Here is a 22,424-nt window from a genome sequence, read left to right as displayed (position 1 = left end):
TTTAATCGCCCTTCATGAACGACCATTACAATGCCCTCTATTCTTGGGCCCCCTTGGCCTTACGGCGAGAAACCTCCACCATGACCACCCTGACTAGGGTTAGGGCTTTTAGACGCCATCAAACACTGTGTAAGAGCAATGAGTCTGACGTAACTGTAATTGCTTGTGACAATGACGAACCCATCTGTAGGGACGGCAACTTGTTCCCTATCCCCCCTCACAAATTTACCTTTATGTATGTTACCTTATTTGAGAAATTAGGTTTACGCCTACCATTTAACACTTTTGAAAAGGAACTCCTCACTGTTTTGAATGTCTCACCTAGTCAACTTCACCCCAACAGCTGGGCCTTCATTCGTGCATTCCAAATTTTATGCACCCACTTTGGTATTACCCCCTCAAGCAATATGTTTCTTTACTTCTTCGAGTTGCGATCCCCCCATAAACATCTTCTAGCCTCCCTTAGCGGAGTCAGCGGTCGAGGCCTTCTAACTTTATACAACTCCTCCTACAAAGGTTTTAAAGGGATTTTTATAAAAATAGTCGCCCCCGAGCAGAATCCTTCCCTCTTAGAAGGCTTTCCTTTGTATTGGTGTCAATCACCTAATCTCCAATCAGCTCGGCAATTAGACGACCTGGACCCCTCCGAGAAAAAAGACTGTCTGATGCTGGAACAACTAGATGTTGTTTTTGACACTCGAAAACTTTTAGAGCTGGAATTCCGAGTGGTAGATCTAAAATTCCACATCGGTACTTACCTTACAACTGTTCCTTTATTATAGCAAGCTTACTAATGATTCTCGCATTTTAACCGACCCTGTTTCTTTTTACAGACAACCTGATGGCGATGTCCCACGAAGATATGCTTAAGCGTGCTCGCCAACTTAAAAGACAAAAGACTTCCACTCCTGGCGCAAGCCCTTCAGCACCTCCTCCCCGGATTGAACTCCATGAAGAAACCTCGGAACCCGACCTCGAAGCCTTAACACGACGATCTAGAGCTCGGGGTAAGAAGGTCATCGAGAGCACCTCCCAACACTCAACCTCCCAGACTCCAATAGCTCCGCTTCATACCGCGGACAATACCGAATTAAGCTTCTGGCACCCTCAATTCCTTCACTCTCAACATAGCCGAAAACACAACTATCTTCACCACGACATCAATCTTCTAAGAGCCCAAGATCCCCAATCTCTCCACGAAAACCTCCTAGCTGATCTTCATAGGGCCGAGGCCACTAGCATCATGCTGATGGACCAGTTCACTCTACAATCCACCCAAAAATCTCTTGATCTTGAACAAAAAGATCAAGCCTTGGCCCTTTCCAAGACCGAGACCTCCCGCCTGACCAATGAAGTATCTGAACTAACTGCTCAAGTCAAAAAATCAGATGAGTTAATTGCCGATTTGCAGAACCAACTGAAAGCCTTTGCAACTGAGAAAGAAAGCTGGGTCCTCAAAGAGAAAGATTTCATCCACAACTCAGAACTCCTCAAGGATCAGATCGGCACCTCGCTGAACATGGGATTTCAACTAGCCCTGGAGCAAGTTCGAGTTCTTTACCCGGATACAGACTTATCAGCAACGGACATCTCCAAGACGGTAGTCGAGGGACAACTCGTTGATATTGACGACTAAGCGACTCTTTCTCCCGCTCTCCTTTCGTTCTTCGAACTTTTAACTTGTCTATTTCTATATTCCTACTTTCCACCTTTTACTTGACACATTATGCTTTAAGTTACATTTTTACTTTTCCTTATTCTCTCCTTTCGTAACACACATCATAATCGACTAGATAACCCTTTCCCTTCCTTATGTTAACCGACTAGATAATCATTCGTTTATAAACTGATATTTCGATCTCTCAAAACACTCAAATAATAAGTCGTCTACACCTCAAACTCTTAACCTTTATCAAACTAAACAAGAACTCGTTTAAAACCCGAATTGCTCAATCCTACAATCTAAACAAACACCAACTCATTTATGAACCAAATTTGTTAGACAACAAACAAAATTAAATAAAAACCTGTTTAAAAAACCAAACTCTCCATCCTGCAGTCTTGCTCACAAACCAAGCTCTCAATCTCGCTTGCGAACCGAGCTCTCAGTCCTGCAAACACCAAAATGAAACTAACACAACTCGTTTATGAACCGAGCGGCTTAACCCTGCAATTTGTTTAACAAACCGAGCTCTCAATCTCATTTATAAATCGAGCTCTCAGTCTCGTTTTTAAATCGAGCTCTCAGTCTCGTTTTTAAATCGAGCTCTCAGTCCTGCGAACACCAAAATGAAACTTCTTTTACATCGAGTGTACAAACTCGGAATTTACATCAAGTGTGTAAACTTGGAATTTACATCGAGTGTATAAACTTGGAATTTACATCGAGTGTATAAACTTGGAATTTACATCGAGTGTATAAACTCGGAATTTACATCAAGTGTATAAACTTGGAATTTACATCGAGTGTATAAACTCGGAATTTACATCAAGTGTATAAACTTGGAATTTACATCGAGTGTATAAACTCGGAATTTACATCAAGTGTATAAACTTGGAATTTACATCGAGTGTATAAACTCGGAATTTACATCAAGTGTATAAACTTGGAATTTACATCGAGTGTATAAACTCGGAATTTACATCAAGTGTATAAACTTGGAATTTACATCGAGTGTATAAACTCGGAATAGAACAGGTGAAACAACACTATCGTAGTATTAGAAATCAAAACACACATGTTCTTACAAAAAGCAAAACAACTTAAACAAACTTTTAACTGAAATAAAAACGTAAATTAGTCGCATTCCATGTTCGCGGAATTTCCTTCCCCTCTAACGTCTCCAATTTATAAGCTCCTTCTCTCAACACTTGTTTGACACGATAGGGCCCAGTCCACTTCGGGGCCAATTTGCTATCCAACTGAATCAATTGCGCTTTCCTTAATACCAGATCTTGTTCTTGGAACCTCCGAGGCACCACCTTAGTCTTGTAACTTCTCTCTAACCTTCTCTTCATTGCTTCATTAGCAATCTGGGCCAAATCTCGAACCTCATCTATAACGTCAAGGTTTGCTTGCAAACCAACTTCTGAAATCTCCTCATCAAACAACTTCACTCTCCCAGTGTTTTCCACGACCTCAATGGGAATCATTGCATCAGTACCATATACTAAAGAGAAGGGAGTTTCTCGGGTAGTTGTCTGAGGAGTAGTATGATAAGCCCACAGCACCCGAGGTACCTCATTTGGCCATTCCCCCTTCGTCGCCGCCAACCTTCGCTTCAATCCCCTTAATATCACTCTATTAGCCGCTTCCGCCTGCCCGTTTGTCTGAGGATGCTCTACCGACGAGAAGACCTGTTTAATCCCTACTTCCGCGCACAACTGCTTTACCTGCGAGCACGCGAACTAAGTTCCATTGTCTGAAATAATCCGACGTGGTACCCCAAATCGACATATTATATTCTTCCAAATAAACTCTCGGACTCGCCCCCCCGAGACGACAGCAACCGGCTCGGCTTCAATCCACTTCGTAAAATATTCCACAGCCACGATCAAAAACTTGAATTGCCTCACCGCCTTGGGAAACGGACCTAGGATGTCTATTCCCCAACTGTGAAAAGGCCAAGGTGTACTAATAGAGTGCAACACCTCTGGCGGAACACTACTCCAATCGGCATGTTTCTGACATGATTCACATTTCCTGACGTACTCTACACAATCACTTTTCATAGTGGGCCAAAAGAACCCCCCTCGGATTACTCGCAGCATCAATGCTCTTCCCCCTACATGACTCCCACAAACTCCCTCATGGAGCTCGGCCATAAGCCGATCTGCTTCCTTCCTTCCTACACAAATCAACAAAGGTCTGGAATACCCATACCTGAACAAGTGACCATCTATCAGTGTATACCTGCTTGAGTTTTTCTTTATCTTCTGTGATTCGTTGGAATCCTTAGGTAATTTACCATCCGCAAGATAACTCTTAAAAGGTGTCATCCAAGATTCTTCGGTTGCCAAGATCTCCAGCACTTGATGTTTTTCCTGCGCGTCAATTCGAGGAGCTATTAATGTTTCCCTTATCACCGATTTATGCTGTCCCGGTTTCGAACAACTAGCCAACTTGGATAACAAATCAGCTCGGGAATTCTGCTCTCTCGGAACATGCACGAACTCAAAGAGGACGAAGTTCTTCGCAATAGCTTGGACAACTTCCAAATACTTAGCCAATTGCGGATCGCGAGCTTGGAATTCTCCATTCACCTGACCTGCCACCAATGCAGAGTCACTTTTAACCAACAACTTGGTGATCCCCATCTCTTTAGCTAAAAGCATACCAGCTATCAAAGCCTCATACTCCGCTTGATTATTACTAGCTTTGAAAGCAAACCTCAAGGATTGTTCAATTAGTACCCCTTCCGGTCCTTCCAAAACGATTCCAGCGCCACTACCCCTTAAATTAGAAGCTCCATCCACTGACAATATCCACATTATCTCCCCTACACCCTAATTCACCAGAGGCGGCTCAGACAATTCCACCACAAAATCAGCTAAGAACTGGGCCTTGATTGACCCACGTGACTCATACTGTAGTCCATACTCTGACAGCTCTATCGCCCATTTAACCAACCTGCCTGATATATCAGGTTTTTGCAAGATGTACTTAATGGGAAGATCCGTCATCACTTTGACACTATGATTCTGAAAATAATGTCTCAGACGCCGAGCTGAAACAACCACGACCAATGCAGCTTTCTCTATAGTGGGATACCTCACCTCGGCACCATGGAGCACTTTGCTCACAAAATACACTGGTTTCTGCTCTCCATCACCCTCTCTGACTAAGACCGAGCTAACAGCATGTTCTGTTACCGATATGTATAAAGACAACTCCACACCTTTTTCAGGCTTACACAATACCGGCGGTTTGCTCAGATATTCTTTCAACTTCTGGAATGCCTCCTCACACTGATCAGTCCATTGGAATCGCTCATTCTTCTTCAAACATTGAAAGTAAGGAAAACCACGATCCCCACTTTTAGCAAGAAAACGGGATAAAGCCGCCATCCTTCCCGTCAACCTTTGTACCTCTTTAACGTTACTAGGACTCCTCATATTTATAATAGCTGCACACTTATCAGGATTGGCTTCTATCCCCCTCTCAGTGAGTAGAAAACCCAGAAACTTCCCCGCTTTAACCCCAAAAACACACTTCTCGGGATTAAGCTTAAGTCTGTACTTGTTGATGGTAACAAATAACTCCTCCAAATCCTCCTCATGCTTCTTCTCTTCCACCGAGGTGACTACCATGTCATCCACATACGCATGCAAATTTCTTCCCAACATGGGTGCTAAAATCCGATCCATCAGCCTCTGATAAGTAGCTCCCGCATTTTTTAACCCAAACGGCATTACTCGATAACAGTAATTTGTCGTTCCTCCCATAAACGCCGTCGTCTTATCTTCATCCGACCAGTGCATCTTGATTTGATTATAGCCCGAATAAGCATCTAAGAAGCTTAGCAAAGCACAACCCGATGCGCTATCAACTAGTGCATCTATGTTAGGCAAAGGATACGAATCCTTTGGGCAGGCATTGTTCAAGTCCGTGAAATCCACACACATCCTCCATCTCCCATTAGACTTCTTCACCATCACCACATTTGCTAACCAGGTCGGATACTGTATCTCTCGGATATGAGCCGCTTCTAATAATTTATGTATCTCCTCTGTGGCTGCCTGAGCTCGGTCTCCGCTCAACCGCCTACGCTTCTGAACTTTAGGCTTAGCCAATGGGTTAATATTAAGCTTATGACATAGAAAGTCGGGATCAATCCCCGACATATCAGTCACACTCCAAGCGAATGAAGAAAGATTCTTCTTCAGTACTTGGATGAGCTGTTGTTCTTGCTCCTGACTCAGATCACCCCCAATTCTCAACTTCTTCCCCTCTATAAGTACCTCCTTCACCTCTCCCACAGGCTGAGGCCTTCTCTCAGGGTGCACCAATCTTGGATCTAACTCGGGATCCAATACTACTCCAGTTGTGCTCACTGAGTATGCGACTTTCCTCCTTAACCTCAGACTGTCCTCGTAACATTTACGAGCAGTCTCCTGGTTTACAGCTAAAGTGAGTACTTTCCCCTCATCCGTGGGAAACTTCATCTTTAAGTGTATTGTTGATATCACAGCCCTTAACTTATTGAGAGAAGGCCTTCCCAACAACAAATTATATGATGAAGGGGTATTGACAACTATGTAGCGTATAAATACGGTCTTCGCATCTTCCTTGTCTCTGAAAGTTGTTCTAAGATCAACATATCTTTTAACCTCCACTTGATCTCCAGAAAAACCGACAAGCACTCCATCAAACGGCTTTAATTGATCTATCGGAATTTGTAAGCCTATGAAAGTACTCCAAAACATCACGTCAGCAGAACTCCCCTGATCAATTAGCACCCTGTGGACATTCCTTCCCATCATGATCACCGACACCACTACAGGATCATCTTCATGTGGGATTACCCCTTTCAAATCATCATTTGAAAATGTTATGTCAGGAGCTTGCCTTGGCCTAACCATCACTGCTGTGGTCATGACACTCCTTACATATCGTTTCCTAGCCGAGCTGGTTTGGCCTCCTCCCGCGAAACCTCCTGCTATCGTATTAAAATCCCCTAAAATAGGTGTCTCATGTACTTCGGGAGCCGTGCGAATCTCAGATGATTTCTCCTCAGCGCCCGTCTTCATGAATTTTGTCAGGAGTCCCCGGTTTGCCAAAACAGAAAGTTGATAACGCAGACCATAACAGTAGTTGGTGTCATGGCCTCTGGTTTGATGAAACTCACACCAAGCACCCAGTCTATTACCGAGCGTTCTCCCCGCGATGTCAGGATAGCGCAAATGTCTAGCTACCTCCACATCCCCCAAGACTTGGGCCATCGGGACTTTCAGGTTCGGTATTCCTTGCACTTGCGGGTGATCGGTCCTTCGTTGTGCCACATAAGGGACAAAACGCCGATCTGTTTTCATTTTAGGAGGAGTTCGTTCTCTTCGATAAGGTCTCATATCTCTTTCACTCCTGAAATGAGTGACTGGTTTCTTGTCTCCTGCCTTTTTGTGTCGCATGGCCTCCTCAGTTTCTATTTCCACAGTTGCCCTTTGTCTAATCTCGGTAAGGCTTTTCGGTAGATATCGGTACAGGGACTCACCAAACGAGCTGGCCCGAAGTCCTTTCATAAAGGCTTTTACGAGCAAGCCCTCGTTAGGATCTATCAGCCTCATGCTGATATTGGTGAATCGGTTAAGGAATTGCTTTAACGTCTCTTCGGTGGTTTGCCTTATATCAAACATGTCTGCCATCTCCACTGGTTTGGCTCTATTTGCTGAGAACCTCTCCAAGAAAAGACGCTTGAAATCATGGAATGAGCTGATAGACGAATTAGGTATAGTGTTGAACCATTCTAGGGCAATTTCCGTCAACGTACCCACAAACATTTTGCATCGTATAACATCATTACCACCTGATATCATCATCCGAGCTTGGAAAGCTTTTAAATGTAATTCCGGATCAGAATTCCCCGTAAAAGGTGTGATTTTAGGAATTACAAAGTTCTGTGGGATCGGCTCATTCATGATTGCCTCTATCAGAGGGCTGGTATCAGTCACATCGGCGTTCAACCGAGATGAGTAGCGAAAACCAGCCCTGGTCGACTCCAATCTGTTTTGCATATCTTCGTTCGCCTTCCGCAATTGTTCTTGCTGTCGCAGTGCCTCCTCCAACCGTTGATGCGTTTCCTCTGCATTTTTTCGCAACCTCTCTCTTTCTCCCAAAGCTTCCTCCCTTAACGTCTACAAGTCTTCTTCTGCTTTCTTGCGAGTTTCCTCTCTCTCTTTTTCAAGTTGAGCCTGATCAGCCTCCGCCTTCATCCTGATCTCCTCGTTTTGCCTTTGCAGCTCCAGTATACTCTGCATTATCTGTTGCCTAGTAGGCCCTTCACGCGGTGCTCCTCTTCCTCTATTCATCCTTCACTTCGTCTCCCTTGCTTCCTTTTCTTTCACTGTTTATTCTCTTGATGGGGTAAGGATCGAGTTTTACCGTACCCCACGGTGGGCGCCAATGTTCTGGTTCAGAAAAATGCGAGATAATTCCTCACCAAAACAAGAAGAAAGTTTTATGACTTATTTAGGCCAAAAAAACTCTGTCCCTTGACCATAGGAGTAACTCTCTTATTTATATCATAACCAGTTACAAAATATTGATCCCCAAGATTCACCAAATAATAACTAAAAAAGCACTTATTATCTAATTTCTAAAATATTTCCTAAAAATAACCACCTCCCTCATAAACGAAATTATCCTCTATCTTTTACACCCAAAATATTTACAAAATACAACAACCACCCCACTAATCCCAAAAATATCGCCAGATGTAAAACTGACCAATGTGTTCTCTCTCGCCATAATACCGAGGCTAAATACCGAGATACCAGCTTCTCCTACTCGGTTTGACTCCAACTCCCCTTAACATAATATCCGCACTCGGTACCTTGCCGATACGACGCCCCCTCCTCCTCTCAACTTTAAACCGACTTCCTCTGGTCCAGGACAATAATAAAATAATAATAAGAACAATAATTATATATAATTATTAATAATATATATTTTAATTGTAATTTAAAGATAATATAGTGTGTAATTATTAATATTTGAAATATTGTGAAAGAAAAGTAATATATGAGAGGTTAAAATGGTAAAGTTAGTTATTACTTTTGTAAATCTTCGCATTTTAGCGGGATGAAGGTTTTGTTCAATCCCTTAAATCTGTCTTGGTACATGCTTCTAAATCGGTGCAATGGAACATGAAAAGTAACGAGAATCCATCTGCGCAAATCAGTGGATTCGTAAAATCAGTGCAAACGAACACTGCCTAAAGGTACGTCCCATAAGACATCATCTTCTTTTTATAATATTTGGGAGCAATTGCGGATCTTCACCAAAATTTTTGGGGGAGCCAAAATAATATACTCAAAATTTATATATTTAATATTTTTTTGACTAATTCAATAAAAATGAATACATAATCTAGTACATATATAATTATCAAAGAAATTACACAATCTAAAGGAATGTTTATCGTTTTTGTCATATTTTTGAACTCATGAAAATTGATTATAATTAGATTTTTCAGTTAACATTTTTTTTATGTAAATAATCATATTATCTGCAAAATATTCATCTTCCGTTTTATTAACATACATTTGATTAAAAAAATATTCACAAACTTTCATTTCATTATTATGTGATAAATAACCATATTATCATGTTTTCATCTTCACCAGTAGTTTCTCTATCAATTTTAAAAAATAAATTTATTCTTTTATTTTTCATTAATATACCTATTTAGAATATAAGTTTAAGACTAAAAAATAATTTATCATAATCTAATCAAAAGTTGAAAGACATAATTACTAAAAAAAACTATGATAATCAAGTTACAATTAAAAATTGACTATGAAAAATCACATAGTATATTGTTTCTTCTTTTATATTAATAAAAAATTAATATACAAAAAGGTCATGAGATAAAAAAATAATACTAAATGTTAAAGAAATAGTTTACTATCAAGTTTGACAAGAGAAAGTTTTATTTATTTAATAATGGAAGAGAAAATATAAAAAGATGAGGATAGAAATACTGAGTTTATGCCTAACTTTTTTTGAGTAACAAAAGAAAATAAATAAACATAAAAGAAGAATACAACTTATAAAAAACTCAAAAGATAATTAAGAGAGAAAATAAAAAAATATTTTAATAATTTTGTTTTCTTATATATTTAATTATTTATTATTGTACTTTATAAAATAAATAAAAAATAATTAATTTAATTTTTATTAATTTTTAATATAATATTATTTAATTTAAAAAATATAAAATATTTAAAATATTTAAAAAAAATTAAATGTAAAATAATGAAAAAAAAAAATAAAAAAAATTTGGGAGGAGGGCCCGTGGCACCCGCCTGCCCCTTGTATGCTCGACCACTGTCTGGGGACAACAAAGTTACGATTCATACTATGGTAGTAGTTATAGGCATAAGCGCAACTTAGTAGGGACTAAGGGAGGTCATGGCCCCCTATTTTTTTTAACATTTATCTATGTAATATATAATTTTTAATATATTTTTTAAGATTTTATATTTTTAATATATTTTATATATTTAATATTTTAATAAATTTGTATATATTTATATCTATGTATAAAGAAAAGATTTTTGTTGTTGTTCATATTTATTTTTTAATTTTACCTTTTAAATATTTTTTAAATAAAAATAATAATTTTATTAATATTATCTTTTAAAATATTATTGATTTGATTTAATTATCTTTTATTTGATTAGTGTTTTAAATTTAATCGTTATAAATGGAAATTAATTATAATAAAATTATAAAAATTATTTATATTTAATTTACTAATTATAATAATAACATAATTATAATTTTATTATTTTTTATTATTATAAAAGAAGTAAATATAATGTTTTTATTAATTTATATAAAAAATTTGAAACTACTTTTTATGCTTCTATTTTTGTTTAAAAAAGTCATTCCATCTTTTTAGTCTCAATTTAGTCACGATTTTGAAAAAATGAGGCAATTTTATCCTTTTTTCCGTTAATTTCTTGAATCGGATTAAAGTTTTTTCATAAAAATTGAAGTTGTGAATAAGAATGATTTTCTTTGTTGATATATTTGACATAATTCTAATGTCAGTTTTGATGAAAAATTTTTGCTCTACTTTAAGAAATTTAACTAAAAATATCAAATTGCATCAATTTTTAAAAAATCAGAACCAAATTGAAACTAAGAAAATCTTAGATGACCAACTTGATATTTTTTGAAAGAAAAAATGGACCAAGAAAGTAATTTCATCAAAATTTTGACACTTCCAAAATATTGGCTGAAGATTCGCTACTGATTATAGGATTTTAAGCATACCACCTATTTGTAATCGCAGATAGAGATTAAATATATTTTTAGTTCCTGAAATTTGAAGTAAAATTCATATTTATTTATGTATAAAACTTTGATACATTTTGATTCAAAAACTTAAAAAATAAATAGATATAATTTTTTTAGTTTAATAATATTAAATTATTTTTTTATGTATTAAACACGTTTTTTCAACCCAAATTAAAATGTGAACATGTAAAAAAAACTATACTAAAATACTAACAAGCATACATGAAATGTTTAATTAAAAAATTTAAAGTAGATCAAAATTACTATATTTATTTATTTTTAAATTTTAAAAATAAAAATATATTAAAATATTAGATAAAAACAAATTTTAAATTAATCTAAATAAATTATGAAAAGAAACATAATTATCAAAATAGTTTGTTAAATTGTTTCCAAGAAAGAAAGTCATTATTATGATTATTATTAGTAGCCGAGAAAGATTAGTGAGTCTTTTGTGTGGTGGTGTTTTCCGAGTCTTTCCATAAGTCTAGAACATACACGGCGGCTGTCTGCTGTTAATCGATATTCAATCAATATATTAAATAATCAGTCATTGTTCAAAAACAAATCATCTTCTTCTTCTTTTTCTTCTTTTTTTTCTTTTTTTTTCTTTCTCCACCACATCACCGTTCACCTGGTCAACTCAACTCAGCTTCTTGAATCCACAACCTCTTCCCCGTTCTCTGTTCTCCGATGGAAGCCAGATTGGGGTTTGTGGTGGTTCCCCTTGTGCTATTTTGTCTTGTGTTGGCAGCAGAATCGGCGTGCAGGCAGGGTTGCTCTCTGGCGCTGGGCTCCTACTACATGTGGTCGGGCTCCAACCTCACCTACATCTCCGAGGTCATGTCCTCTCCCCTTCTCACCACTCCCGACGACATAGTCCTCTACAACAAGGACACCATCCCCAACAAGGACAGCGTTCAGGCCTTCATAAGGGTCAACGTCCCCTTCCCTTGCGACTGCATCGACGGTCAGTTTCTCGCCCACACTTTCCAGTACGATGTTCAAACGCAGGACACCTACGAGTATGTCGCCAGGACCGTCTTCTCCAACCTCACCGATGTTACCTGGCTCAGGAGGTTTAACTCCTATGAACCGAATAACATTCCCGACACCGGCACGCTCAACGTCACGGTGAATTGCTCTTGTGGGAACACCGATGTTGCCGATTATGGCTTGTTCATCACGTACCCTCTCAGAACCGGGGAGACTCTCGGTTCGGTGGCTGCTGATGTCAGCCTTGACTCGGGGTTGCTGCAGAGGTACAACCCTGACGTCAATTTCAACCAGGGGAGTGGACTCGTTTATATTCCCGGAAAAGGTCCGTGTATTTCGCTTGTTCTTCTTTTCTTGAAGTGGAAGATTTTTGTGTATTCTTTTTCTTACTTCAACGTTACCAAAATACCAACATGTTTTCCGAGTGCGAGCTTTTGGTTTCGAACGTTGTGAGTGATTGGAGGGAGATTCTACAAAAGTGACCAACCATGTTTTCCCAGGGATGTTGGAAATAGGTAGATGTTCACTTATCATAAAATGGTTTAAAGAAATACCTAATTTACTTTGCACTAAAAATGCTAGTTGTTGTATTGTAGTCCGAAGAGGCTTGGGGACTCCATGTTAGAACTTTCAGTGTCACCATACTTAAGATCATTCAAGATTTATTTATGGAAACTGTTGCCGTTTCAATATGCTACCCCTCCTCTTATTTAGATTGCATTACTTAAATATTAGAACATAAGTTCAGATCATATACCTCCTAATTACCCGGAGTCCATGATCTAAGCGATTCAGTTAAAGAAGCAATGGTTTTTAATTTTCCGGGGAAGTGGTTAGAAAGAAATAAGACAGTCTTTTAAGGTTGATCTACAGACGGGAAATTTGTGGATAAATTGAGCTGATGTGGTTGCAAATCTGGCTGCAGAGACCCTTAAAACATTGATGTTGTGCACTAGGAAGTATTTTAAAACGTTTTCATGGGTTTTGAGACTAGACTGTTTTGATGTTTTTGTGTGTGTTAGTTTGGATGCTTTATTATATTGCCTTTAATCTGATGTTGTTTTGATCGTTGATATGGGCAATATTTGTGGATTTTGGGTGTACTTCAACCCTACAAACCGGTTTTGAAGTTGCAGGCTACCCAAGTTTTATAATACTTTTTGAAATCATACTTGAATTGATATGGGAATAAACCACCATCCTTGAGAATGCAATTAAGGCAACCCCTAAAAGGCTGCAACTAAGATGCGCAAAGGATCATTACAATTTAGGCAACTTTTTGACACTTCCCCTCACACTTAGGACTTCTTGCTAAAGCGTGGAAAATGCTAGTGGATCCAAAAATGGATTTAGGATAAACTCTAGTATCATTTTGGAAATTGATCTTTAGGGCTTAACTGGACTCCACAAAGTCAACTTTTTTAGATTAAGACTGCCCAAGTTTTATGAACACAACACAAGTCATTTCTTTTAGAAGACATGGAAAAAAAATCTCTACCCTTGAGGTTCCAATTAAGGCTACCCTAAAAGAAGCCACAACTGGGTGGGCTTGGAATGGCAGCAATTAAGGTGACTTTCTTAGTTTTGACTCGGTGTTGCTTTGACTTGGTGCCCGCTTATTATTCACCTAGGGTTTAGGTGCATGCCTTGGAAGTTGAAATAAAATTTAGAGGTCTTCTAACTTTTTATTTAAAGGGTTGGAACGAATTTTGTCTGATGACTTCAATGAAGCATCCATTAGTGAAACAGTAACCATTTCAGCTGGATTTTGCCTACGAATTGTGTAGGCAAAATATATATAGCTCATATATAGCTCAATCTTTCGAATATTTTTCAATAAACTAAAAATTTCAATATATACCACTAACTTCTTTCTTTTCATTTTTTTGACAGATCAAAATGGTAGCTATGTGTTTTTGCCGTCCAGGTATTACTCTGTTTGCAATGTACTCCTGATTGCATTACTTTTCAATCTCCAATAAATTGACAATATCCAATGACTATCTTTTAATTTTTTTCTGCAGTTCAGGAGGTTTGACTTTCTTCTCAAAAAATTGGTTATGCGATGTTTTTATTTGAGATTCTTACTAAACATATGACCAGTATATACTAAAATCAGAAGGATGTTGACATATGTTGGCTCATTTTTTCTTCTATTTAAGCAGGTCTTGCTGGTGGGGCTATTGCTGGAATCGCTGTTGGAGTTGTGGCAGTTCTTCTGGTATTAGGAGTTGTTATATATTTTAGAATATTCAGGATGAAGATACAGAAGGAAGAACTTTCACGAGATTCTAGTGCACTATTTGCTCAAGATGGGAAGGGTATTGCTCTTTCTACTTATTCTCCTTGCAACACCTCCCTCTATCTAACTCTTTAGATAGACTGAATAATACAATGCTGAAAAAGTACAACTGAATTACCAGTTCTATTGTAGTCCTATTGCATATTACGAATAACTGAAATAACCTCTATTCCCTTTATCTGTAGATTACATATCTCAGTTGTAGTAAAGTTCTCTTAGAAAAAGTTCTCTAAAATATCGACATAAATGATTTGGTGCTTTATTTTCCAGATGAAGCTTCTCGTAGTAGTGCGCATGAAACTTTAGGACCTGGTGGTCCTGCCGCCATCACAGGCATAAAAGTGGACAAATCGGTGGAATTCACATATGAGGAACTGGCAACTGCCACAGATAACTTTAGTTTGGCAAATAAAATTGGTCAAGGAGGTTTTGGGTCAGTCTATTATGCGGAGCTGAGGGGAGAGGTTAGCAATCACATTTATAACTGCCTATTATTGGAAGCTTTTCTTCAGTTTCACTTTGATATTTCTTTTAGGGTTTTGTCATAATTGATACAATCGGTATTTTGTGTTTCTTAACATGAAGATAAATTGAAGTAGAAGATTGAAGAATAACTTTATAGATACCATGTGACATTTTATCTAATATGGTAAGCTTTTATACAATATGATCGAAAAGCTAAATGAAAAGAAACGAGTGACTGAAAAGTTTGAAATTGATCAGAATTCAGATCAGTATATTTTTCTTGCCAGATTGGGACTGAAGATTACAATGTATGGTCTATCCTGAATCCTTTGTTGGGCCACCTATGAGATTGGTTTTGGGATTGAGTTAGGCTGAAATCCAAATTTTAAGGTTAATTTTAAATGTCACCTTTTGATATTTGGTATTTTTAGATGCATTGTTTTCTTGTTGAGATCCTTTCTTGTGAGGAAGGATTGACATCTTCTTTGAATTATTTATAATCATTTATTAGGAGACTTGAACAACTAAACTATTTGATCAATAGTTATCTTACTGTTTTCTCCGTTTCAATAAATTAGTTTATGCTTGCTTCCTTGCTTGAAATTTGAAATTATCGCGGAATGTTTATTATGTATTTCCTTTGTTTTGAATTGCATTATGTTGTGTTTAAATTTACGAACAAAGTAATATTTAGTATGTCTTTCCTTTGTTTTGAATTGCAGCATGATGTGTTTAAGTGGATGAACAAAGTTCAAATATTTCTTCATATAATGCTTTATAATGCTACATGATGGAACCGAGTCTGTTTGTTCTTAAGAGCCATTCTTCGTGTTTGTTTTGAATTAGTATACTTATTATATAAGCCAATAAATTTGTCCATGCAGAAAGCTGCAATCAAGAAGATGGATATGCAAGCATCAAAAGAATTTCTTGCTGAATTGAAAGTCTTGACACGTGTTCATCATTTAAACCTGGTACTAGTCCTTTAAAACTTAAAGCATTTTTTGCATTGTTACTGTATGTATTCCAATGGAATTGCTTATCAGCAGGTGGAGAGTTATTCTGAGAGGTTTTAAGTGATTTCAAGATGGGATCTAGCATTAGCCTCGCACATATACTTTGGGTTTGAATTTAGTCATCTTGAGATAGGATAGGAGTAGCATCAGGAATTCATTAAATTTGAAAATGGTCAATTTGTATTATCTTTTATTTCTCTTTGTTATTTTGTCCATCTTGGGAACTGATTTGGATTTTTTTTAAATCAAAAACTCATGCTAGGGATCACTATGTACTGTGACATCTCAATTATGCTGACACCCCAAAATATATTTATCATTTGTTATCACATTAAAAAATTATTAAAAGGAAAAAATAAAGAATAATAAATCATGATGGGACTAGACCAAACCCATGATAAAATAATACAAGACAAAAGCAAAGCACGCCTGTACATAGGAAGTTGGTACCTATTATAAAGAAAATCCGAACTAATGCTAGGAGGCATAAAAGAATACCATTTATATTGTTACCTATTCACCAGCCTAAATTGGCCAATTTATCACCACAATGGTTCCCTTCCTTAAAAATATATGAAACTTTAAATTCCATATCAGTACAAATCTTCACACATTTCCTCCATGCCCGTTCAATTTACTTTCATTTTTTTTTTCTGAGCCTTAATATTTGTTTCTCTAGCGCATAATATATAAGGAAGTATATATTAGTGACAATCTCTTTATTATGTTACTATCCAATTTTAGTTATGAATTCAATTTGGTGCATCCTCTTTCCATGCTTCCATTACCTGAAAACAATTCTTTGAAGGTATCAATATCAGGCTTGAATAGCATAAATTAGTTTTGAATCAGTTAATACTTATGAAGGCATTACTAGATTGAGTTTGAATCTCAGTTTATGCTATCTTGCAAAGCAATTATTTGATTAAGGATTCAACATGCTCTATGCTAGATACTGATTCAGAATTAGGGAAAACAGCCAATCTTTATTTCAAATAGAATACAGTCTAACTGGTACTGAAATGACTGTAAATGTACAATATAAATGAATCACCTCGTCCTTCCATTAAACAGACCTGGACTTTACTTCCCAAAATCCATTCTCAAACCAAAGATTCTTCAGTCCTTTTCTTACTATTCTTATTCATGCCCTGTCATCTCTTAATTTCTAAAAAGCATCGATCTATTACAACTAACTAACATGTCATTTAATGCTATTGCTATGTTTATCACATAAATAAGCCATCTCCATCTGTCTTCCACTTTTCCCTTGAAAAACATCACAACAGAGAAAACAAAAGGGTGAATCTATGTCAGTGAATTGGGCTCAAAATCTAAAATTTCAATTAGTGTTTGTACACATAAGATGATGAAACCAATATACAAGGCTAAGCAGTTATCTTCGTTGACAAAGGAGTTTTGCTTGATAACTCATTTGGTCCTATACCAGAGCCATACCAGTGCCTACTTTTGATTTTGGTCCCTATATCCTACGTTTTAGTCCCTATATAAGCATTTTTTTTATGTTTATGTTTGTCGTCAATTTTCTAGCAGTTTAAACCTCCACAATATGAAGGCATAAGGACTAAATCATAAAAAAAATTGCTTGCATAGTGTACTAAAACATAACATTTTAGGTATATAGACTAAAAAAAATTGATTAAGATATAGGGATCAAATGTTACTAAGCTAAACATATATTGCTGGAAGAACTTCTATTACATTCTTGATTACTCCACTTATATGTTTTCTGTTTGTACTATATACAAAGACACTGGGCATGCTTTATTATAAAAAAAAAAAAATTCTTACATCTGCTTTCGGGAATGGCATTAACTCTTATCACTATGTAGGTGCGGCTGATTGGGTATAGCATCGAGGGCTCTCTTTTCCTTGTCTATGAATACATTGAAAATGGAAACCTAAGTCAACATCTGCGTGGTTCAGGTTGTATAACCCTTAGTTTAGTTTTTGTTTACCCATGATGTGTTGAAATTGTTCCAAGTTGACAGTGAATTGATAATGGCGTGTTTAATTACTATGGTGTGTTTAATTACCTAGGTAGTAGAGAACCACTGCCATGGGCTACACGTGTGCAGATTGCTTTGGATTCTGCCAGAGGTCTTGAATATATTCACGAGCATACAGTGCCTGTATATATTCATCGTGACATAAAGTCAGCAAATATATTAATAGACAAAAACTTCCGGGGCAAGGTCTAATGCTTTGATATCTTATCTACTTTTATTATTTGGATCACTTTGGGAGCTCACAAAATGTTCATATATGCAGGTTGCTGATTTTGGATTAACCAAACTTACAGAAGTTGGAAGTTCATCACTTCCTACTGGTCGTCTTGTTGGAACATTTGGATACATGCCACCAGAGTATGATAATATTCCTTTTAACATTACAGTGTTGATGTTCAGATTGAAAATTTACTTTCCAAGTTCACGTGGCAGTTTTTTTCAAACATAGATTGAATACTACCATTGCATTTGGCAACTATTTTATTTACGTTTCCAAAATAGGAGAACATGATCTCATGTGGCTAATTGTGACAAATGTTGATGCAGGTGTTACATACGAATAATGTAACAATACATTACACCCTAAGTCGTCATAATGTCAATAACCCTTCAAACATTTAGTAGTTACATACGAATAATGTCCCTTAATACATGCTAATTTACAACTTTTTCACTATATCAACCCTTTGTTTTCTACAACCCTTTTGACTGCCATGGCTTTGTCTGAAGGTATGCTCAATATGGGGATGTTTCTCCCAAAGTAGACGTGTATGCTTTTGGAGTTGTTCTTTATGAACTCATTTCGGCTAAGGAAGCAATTGTCAAGACAAACGACTCTGTTACTGACTCAAAAGGCCTAGTAGCTCTGGTCAGTGTTGATTTCTCCAAAGACTTTTTATTATTGTAGTCATTGCAAATATTAAGAAAATCATCATCATGATTCTTCATCAATCCAAATTATGAAAGTGAGTTTCTTAATTTTATTATGCAATGCAGTTTGATGGAGTTCTTGGTCAGCCGGATCCCACTGAAGATCTCTGCAAACTAGTTGATCCAAGGCTTGGGGATAACTACCCAATTGACTCTGTCCGCAAGGTAAGAAATTTGTTAAGAGTTTGAACGTTTGTTTTTTGTGATTTGAACATTGATCAACCGATATATGGTCACTATTTGGGCTTGCAGATGGCACAGCTAGCCAAAGCATGTACACAAGACAATCCCCAACTACGTCCAAGTATGAGATCCATTGTGGTTGCGCTGATGACACTTTCTTCAACTACAGACGAGTGGGATGTTGGTTCCTTCTATGAAAATCAAAATCTTGTGAATCTAATGTCAGGAAGATAGGATGATAGAGATCAATTGTTTTGTATTTACAATTACACGTTTTGGACTAATTTTAGGCAACACAATTGTTGAAGCATGTGATGTGTGTAAAATGGATGTAGCATTCAGGAATTTGTACTTGGATTCACTAGAAAGGGATAGAGTTTAACATTTATCCTCGTAAATTTGTAAAATAAATTATATTTGAGGCATATTTGATTGGCAAAGGTTCATGGGTGTTACTGTCGCAAATGAAGTATTATTTCTAAGTACATAATAATTATCAGTTCTAAACCTATTTTGATAAAGTTGAAGGTTCGGAGATCAAGAATCCTCTACTCTACACCTCTGTGACTTTGTGATAATACTTGGCAATTAGATTTTTAAACATTCAATATGTGAAAGTAAAGGTTTTTAAAGAAGTGTCAAAAATCGGAAATAGTTGCAAGTATTGAACTTATTAACGGAGCAATATGAGTTAATGTCTAAATGTCCTCCATAACTCGCTTCGAGCTCAATATAGCCCTGATGGTATGCTTCATATGAATTATGAGTGAGTTTTTGTAGTAAAATGTGGAAAACCTCAAGGATAATGATACAGTAACATACAGAATTTGACTACTTCTCTTACAACCATACGTGGTAGGTAAGAGGGTATTTTTTTTAATTGAAAATCATTTTAACGTTAGTAGGAGGTAGATAGGAAAGAGAAAGGAAAGGGGTTTGAACAAAGTGGGTTTCAGGATGTCTTGAACTCCTATTCTTCTTCAAGTCCTCTTCTTCTTCAATCTCGCACGAAACTCTTGAACCCTTGTTGTTGCATCTCGCATTCGTCTTCATCTTCGAACTCCTCTTGTTGAAAGCTTATTAATCCTTGTACAAGTTTCAATTTCCTGTAAGTTTTGAAAATCCTAAACTTAATTTTAATTTTTTTCGTCTATTTTCAATTGGGGTTTTTATCATAAAATTCTTTGTGTAGTTTAGGTCGTTCGTTGCGGAAGAGTGGTATTGGTTGATTGGTAAGCACTTTATGGTTATGCAATGGTTAACTGTGTTTTTATTCAGTCTCTTCTGCATTCCTTCACCAACTAAGAACAAGAGTGAATTCTAATCCCATAATTGATGAAGGTTTTCAAATTAACTTAGGTACCTACTATCATAAGTACTTGCAAAGTCAAATGTAAATAAGTGTCAACCCATGTGATTTCTTTGCACTTTTGTGATACCTCTTAGCATACGTGACTAAGTAAGTGTTCACTTTAAGTTTTTTAAGTAAACATGATATTTCATGCATTTACGAACTAGTTAAATTAAGCTCACACGAGGTCCTCTATGATTACATTGCAATATGTATGTCATAACACGTGAGTAAATAAGTGTGAACCCAAGTATAAGTATTTGGACACTATGTTCCCAAGCAAAGAATACTTCACAAAATATCATTTTGAAGAGTTGAGTGAATGAGTAAAGTTTTGGTCATCATTTTGGAAGTATTTCAAGTTATTTTTACTAAATATTATATTGCTTTCCACTGTTTATTATTTACAGTGGGTTCTACTGACAAACTATTTCTTCATCACAGGTAGAGCTTCAACAATTTAGACAAGACTACATATGCGAATGGGTTTTGGATCCAAAAAATATTCATCGTGATATGATTCATCATGCAATAGAGTACAACACTTTTGATTTCTTAAAAGAGGAATGAAGTTGTAAAAACTTATAGTATTACCATTTGAATATATTGGAAATTAATATCTTTATTTAACATTACAAGTTCAATGAAAACAATTTATGGAAAGTTTGATTGTTGTTGAAGGTAAATTTGTGCCCTCTTGTTTGTTGATTCCACTATGAACATTATGTGCCTTGTTTAAAGCTATTAAGTGCCAACCCACGATATTTGAATTGCGCATTACTTGTCGGTGTTGATTATACATGTCCCACCATGATTGTGACTGATTCGCATTATCAGTAACATGTAACTGTCAACACCCAATTTCGTCCATATGAATGCCTTTGTTTTGTTAAATAAAATAAAAAATATGTTTTTGATTGATGGTAAGTTTTTTAACTTTAATTCTACTATGGGAAAAAAGAAAAAAAAAAAGAAAAAGAAGCGAGAATCTAATTTGTCTTTAATTTTCACACCCTTTTCATGAGCTCAAATGTTTTGCATATCCTTTCACCCCCACTATTTGCTATTTACACTCCACACATGACAGGTTAGAAAAAGACATTTTATAATCTCTGTTTTTTAGAGAAGGGTATAATATTATAAGCAATATTCTTCGTAATATTTAGAATAAATATCTTGAATTTATGTTTATGTGATGTGTCTCATTGATTTTTCAGTCAAAGAAGATATTATTTTAATAATTAGAAGTAAATATTCTTGATAATAATGCTTTTTAGAGAATGATACGATTTTAATAATCGGAAGAAAATATTTCTAGTAATAATTAGAATCAATATATGAATAATATGTTATGATTTGATCAAGATCTTCATGTACCGAAAAATATATGATTCTAGTAATTACATACAATATTTTGTTAATAATTATAATCAATACCCTAGATATTATGCAACGATTTAATTTCTATAATATGTTTCATCGGGACCAATTCCTTTCTCATATATTTTATTATAATTAAAGACTAGAATTTCAGTGGTATCCCAAGTGTCTATATAAGCACAAAACTCTCCAATGCAAGACAAAGAAAAAAAATTCAAAAAGCTCTATTCTTTTGATGACCAAAGCACACACGCAAAAATGGGTCACCTTACTATCCTTTCAGTCGGTTTTGCTCTATTCGTGATCCTGGAAGGTAAATTCTTTTTGCTCCTAATGTTATTCATGTATTGTTGAGACTTCGTTATAATATATAGTGTATGATTGATTGATCCGTTGTATGGTTAAATGTTTTTGGGGTTCTAATGATAGGTGATTTTGGGTTTGGGTTAGTCATTGATATGCGCGACCTTTCTCTTTTCTTTTATTTGGGATGCCATTATTTTAACAATTAGAAATATTTTTCGTAGGCTTTTAATTCTCTTTAAAAAAAATAAATAAAAAATAATATTATTTCTTTTATATAATTATTGAATATCATGTCAAGTCTTGGACTGCTTGATAATTAAAACACTCCTCCATAGACTTTTATTTTTGTTTTATTAAAAAAATAATAATAAAAAATAAAAAATATTTTTTTTTGAATATCATGTCAAGTCTCAGATTTGTTTGATAACTAAGTCTTTTATCA

The 22,424-nt window shown here is 36.0% G+C and overlaps 1 protein-coding gene across 2 annotated transcripts; it reads left to right on the top strand.

Annotated features, from left to right (window-relative positions):
• The first annotated feature begins 11,526 nt into the window (after nt 1–11,526).
• On the top strand, nt 11,527–19,410 carry LOC114188082 (lysM domain receptor-like kinase 3). Of its 2 annotated transcripts, none has more exons than XM_028076598.1 (12): nt 11,527–12,344; nt 13,913–13,946; nt 14,044–14,051; nt 14,182–14,340; nt 14,592–14,785; nt 15,671–15,760; nt 17,656–17,749; nt 17,864–18,018; nt 18,095–18,189; nt 18,562–18,700; nt 18,829–18,927; nt 19,015–19,410. In XM_028076598.1, exons 1-12 carry the CDS (start codon nt 11,717–11,719, stop codon nt 19,177–19,179), a joined length of 1,860 nt encoding a protein of 619 aa, XP_027932399.1. In that variant the 5' UTR covers nt 11,527–11,716; the 3' UTR covers nt 19,180–19,410. The 2 variants fall into 2 exon arrangements, with proteins under 2 accessions (XP_027932399.1, XP_027932400.1); XM_028076599.1 differs by having other exon boundaries at nt 11,530–12,344; nt 14,185–14,340.
• The last annotated feature ends 3,014 nt before the right edge of the window (nt 19,411–22,424 follow it).

Source organism: Vigna unguiculata, chromosome 6 (genome assembly GCF_004118075.2).
Source record: "Vigna unguiculata cultivar IT97K-499-35 chromosome 6, ASM411807v1, whole genome shotgun sequence".
NCBI lineage: Eukaryota > Viridiplantae > Streptophyta > Magnoliopsida > Fabales > Fabaceae > Vigna > Vigna unguiculata.
This window is presented reverse-complemented; position numbering and strand designations above follow the sequence as displayed.

Coding starts and splice junctions, on each gene's coding strand:
- LOC114188082 (XM_028076598.1), top strand. CDS start 11,717: ATGGAAGCCAGATTGGGGTTTGTGGTGGTTCCCCTTGTGCTATTTTGT. Junction 18,019..18,094: donor ACAAAAACTTCCGGGGCAAG/GTCTAATGCTTT, acceptor TCATATATGCAG/GTTGCTGATTTTGGATTAAC. Junction 18,928..19,014: donor CAATTGACTCTGTCCGCAAG/GTAAGAAATTTG, acceptor TTGGGCTTGCAG/ATGGCACAGCTAGCCAAAGC.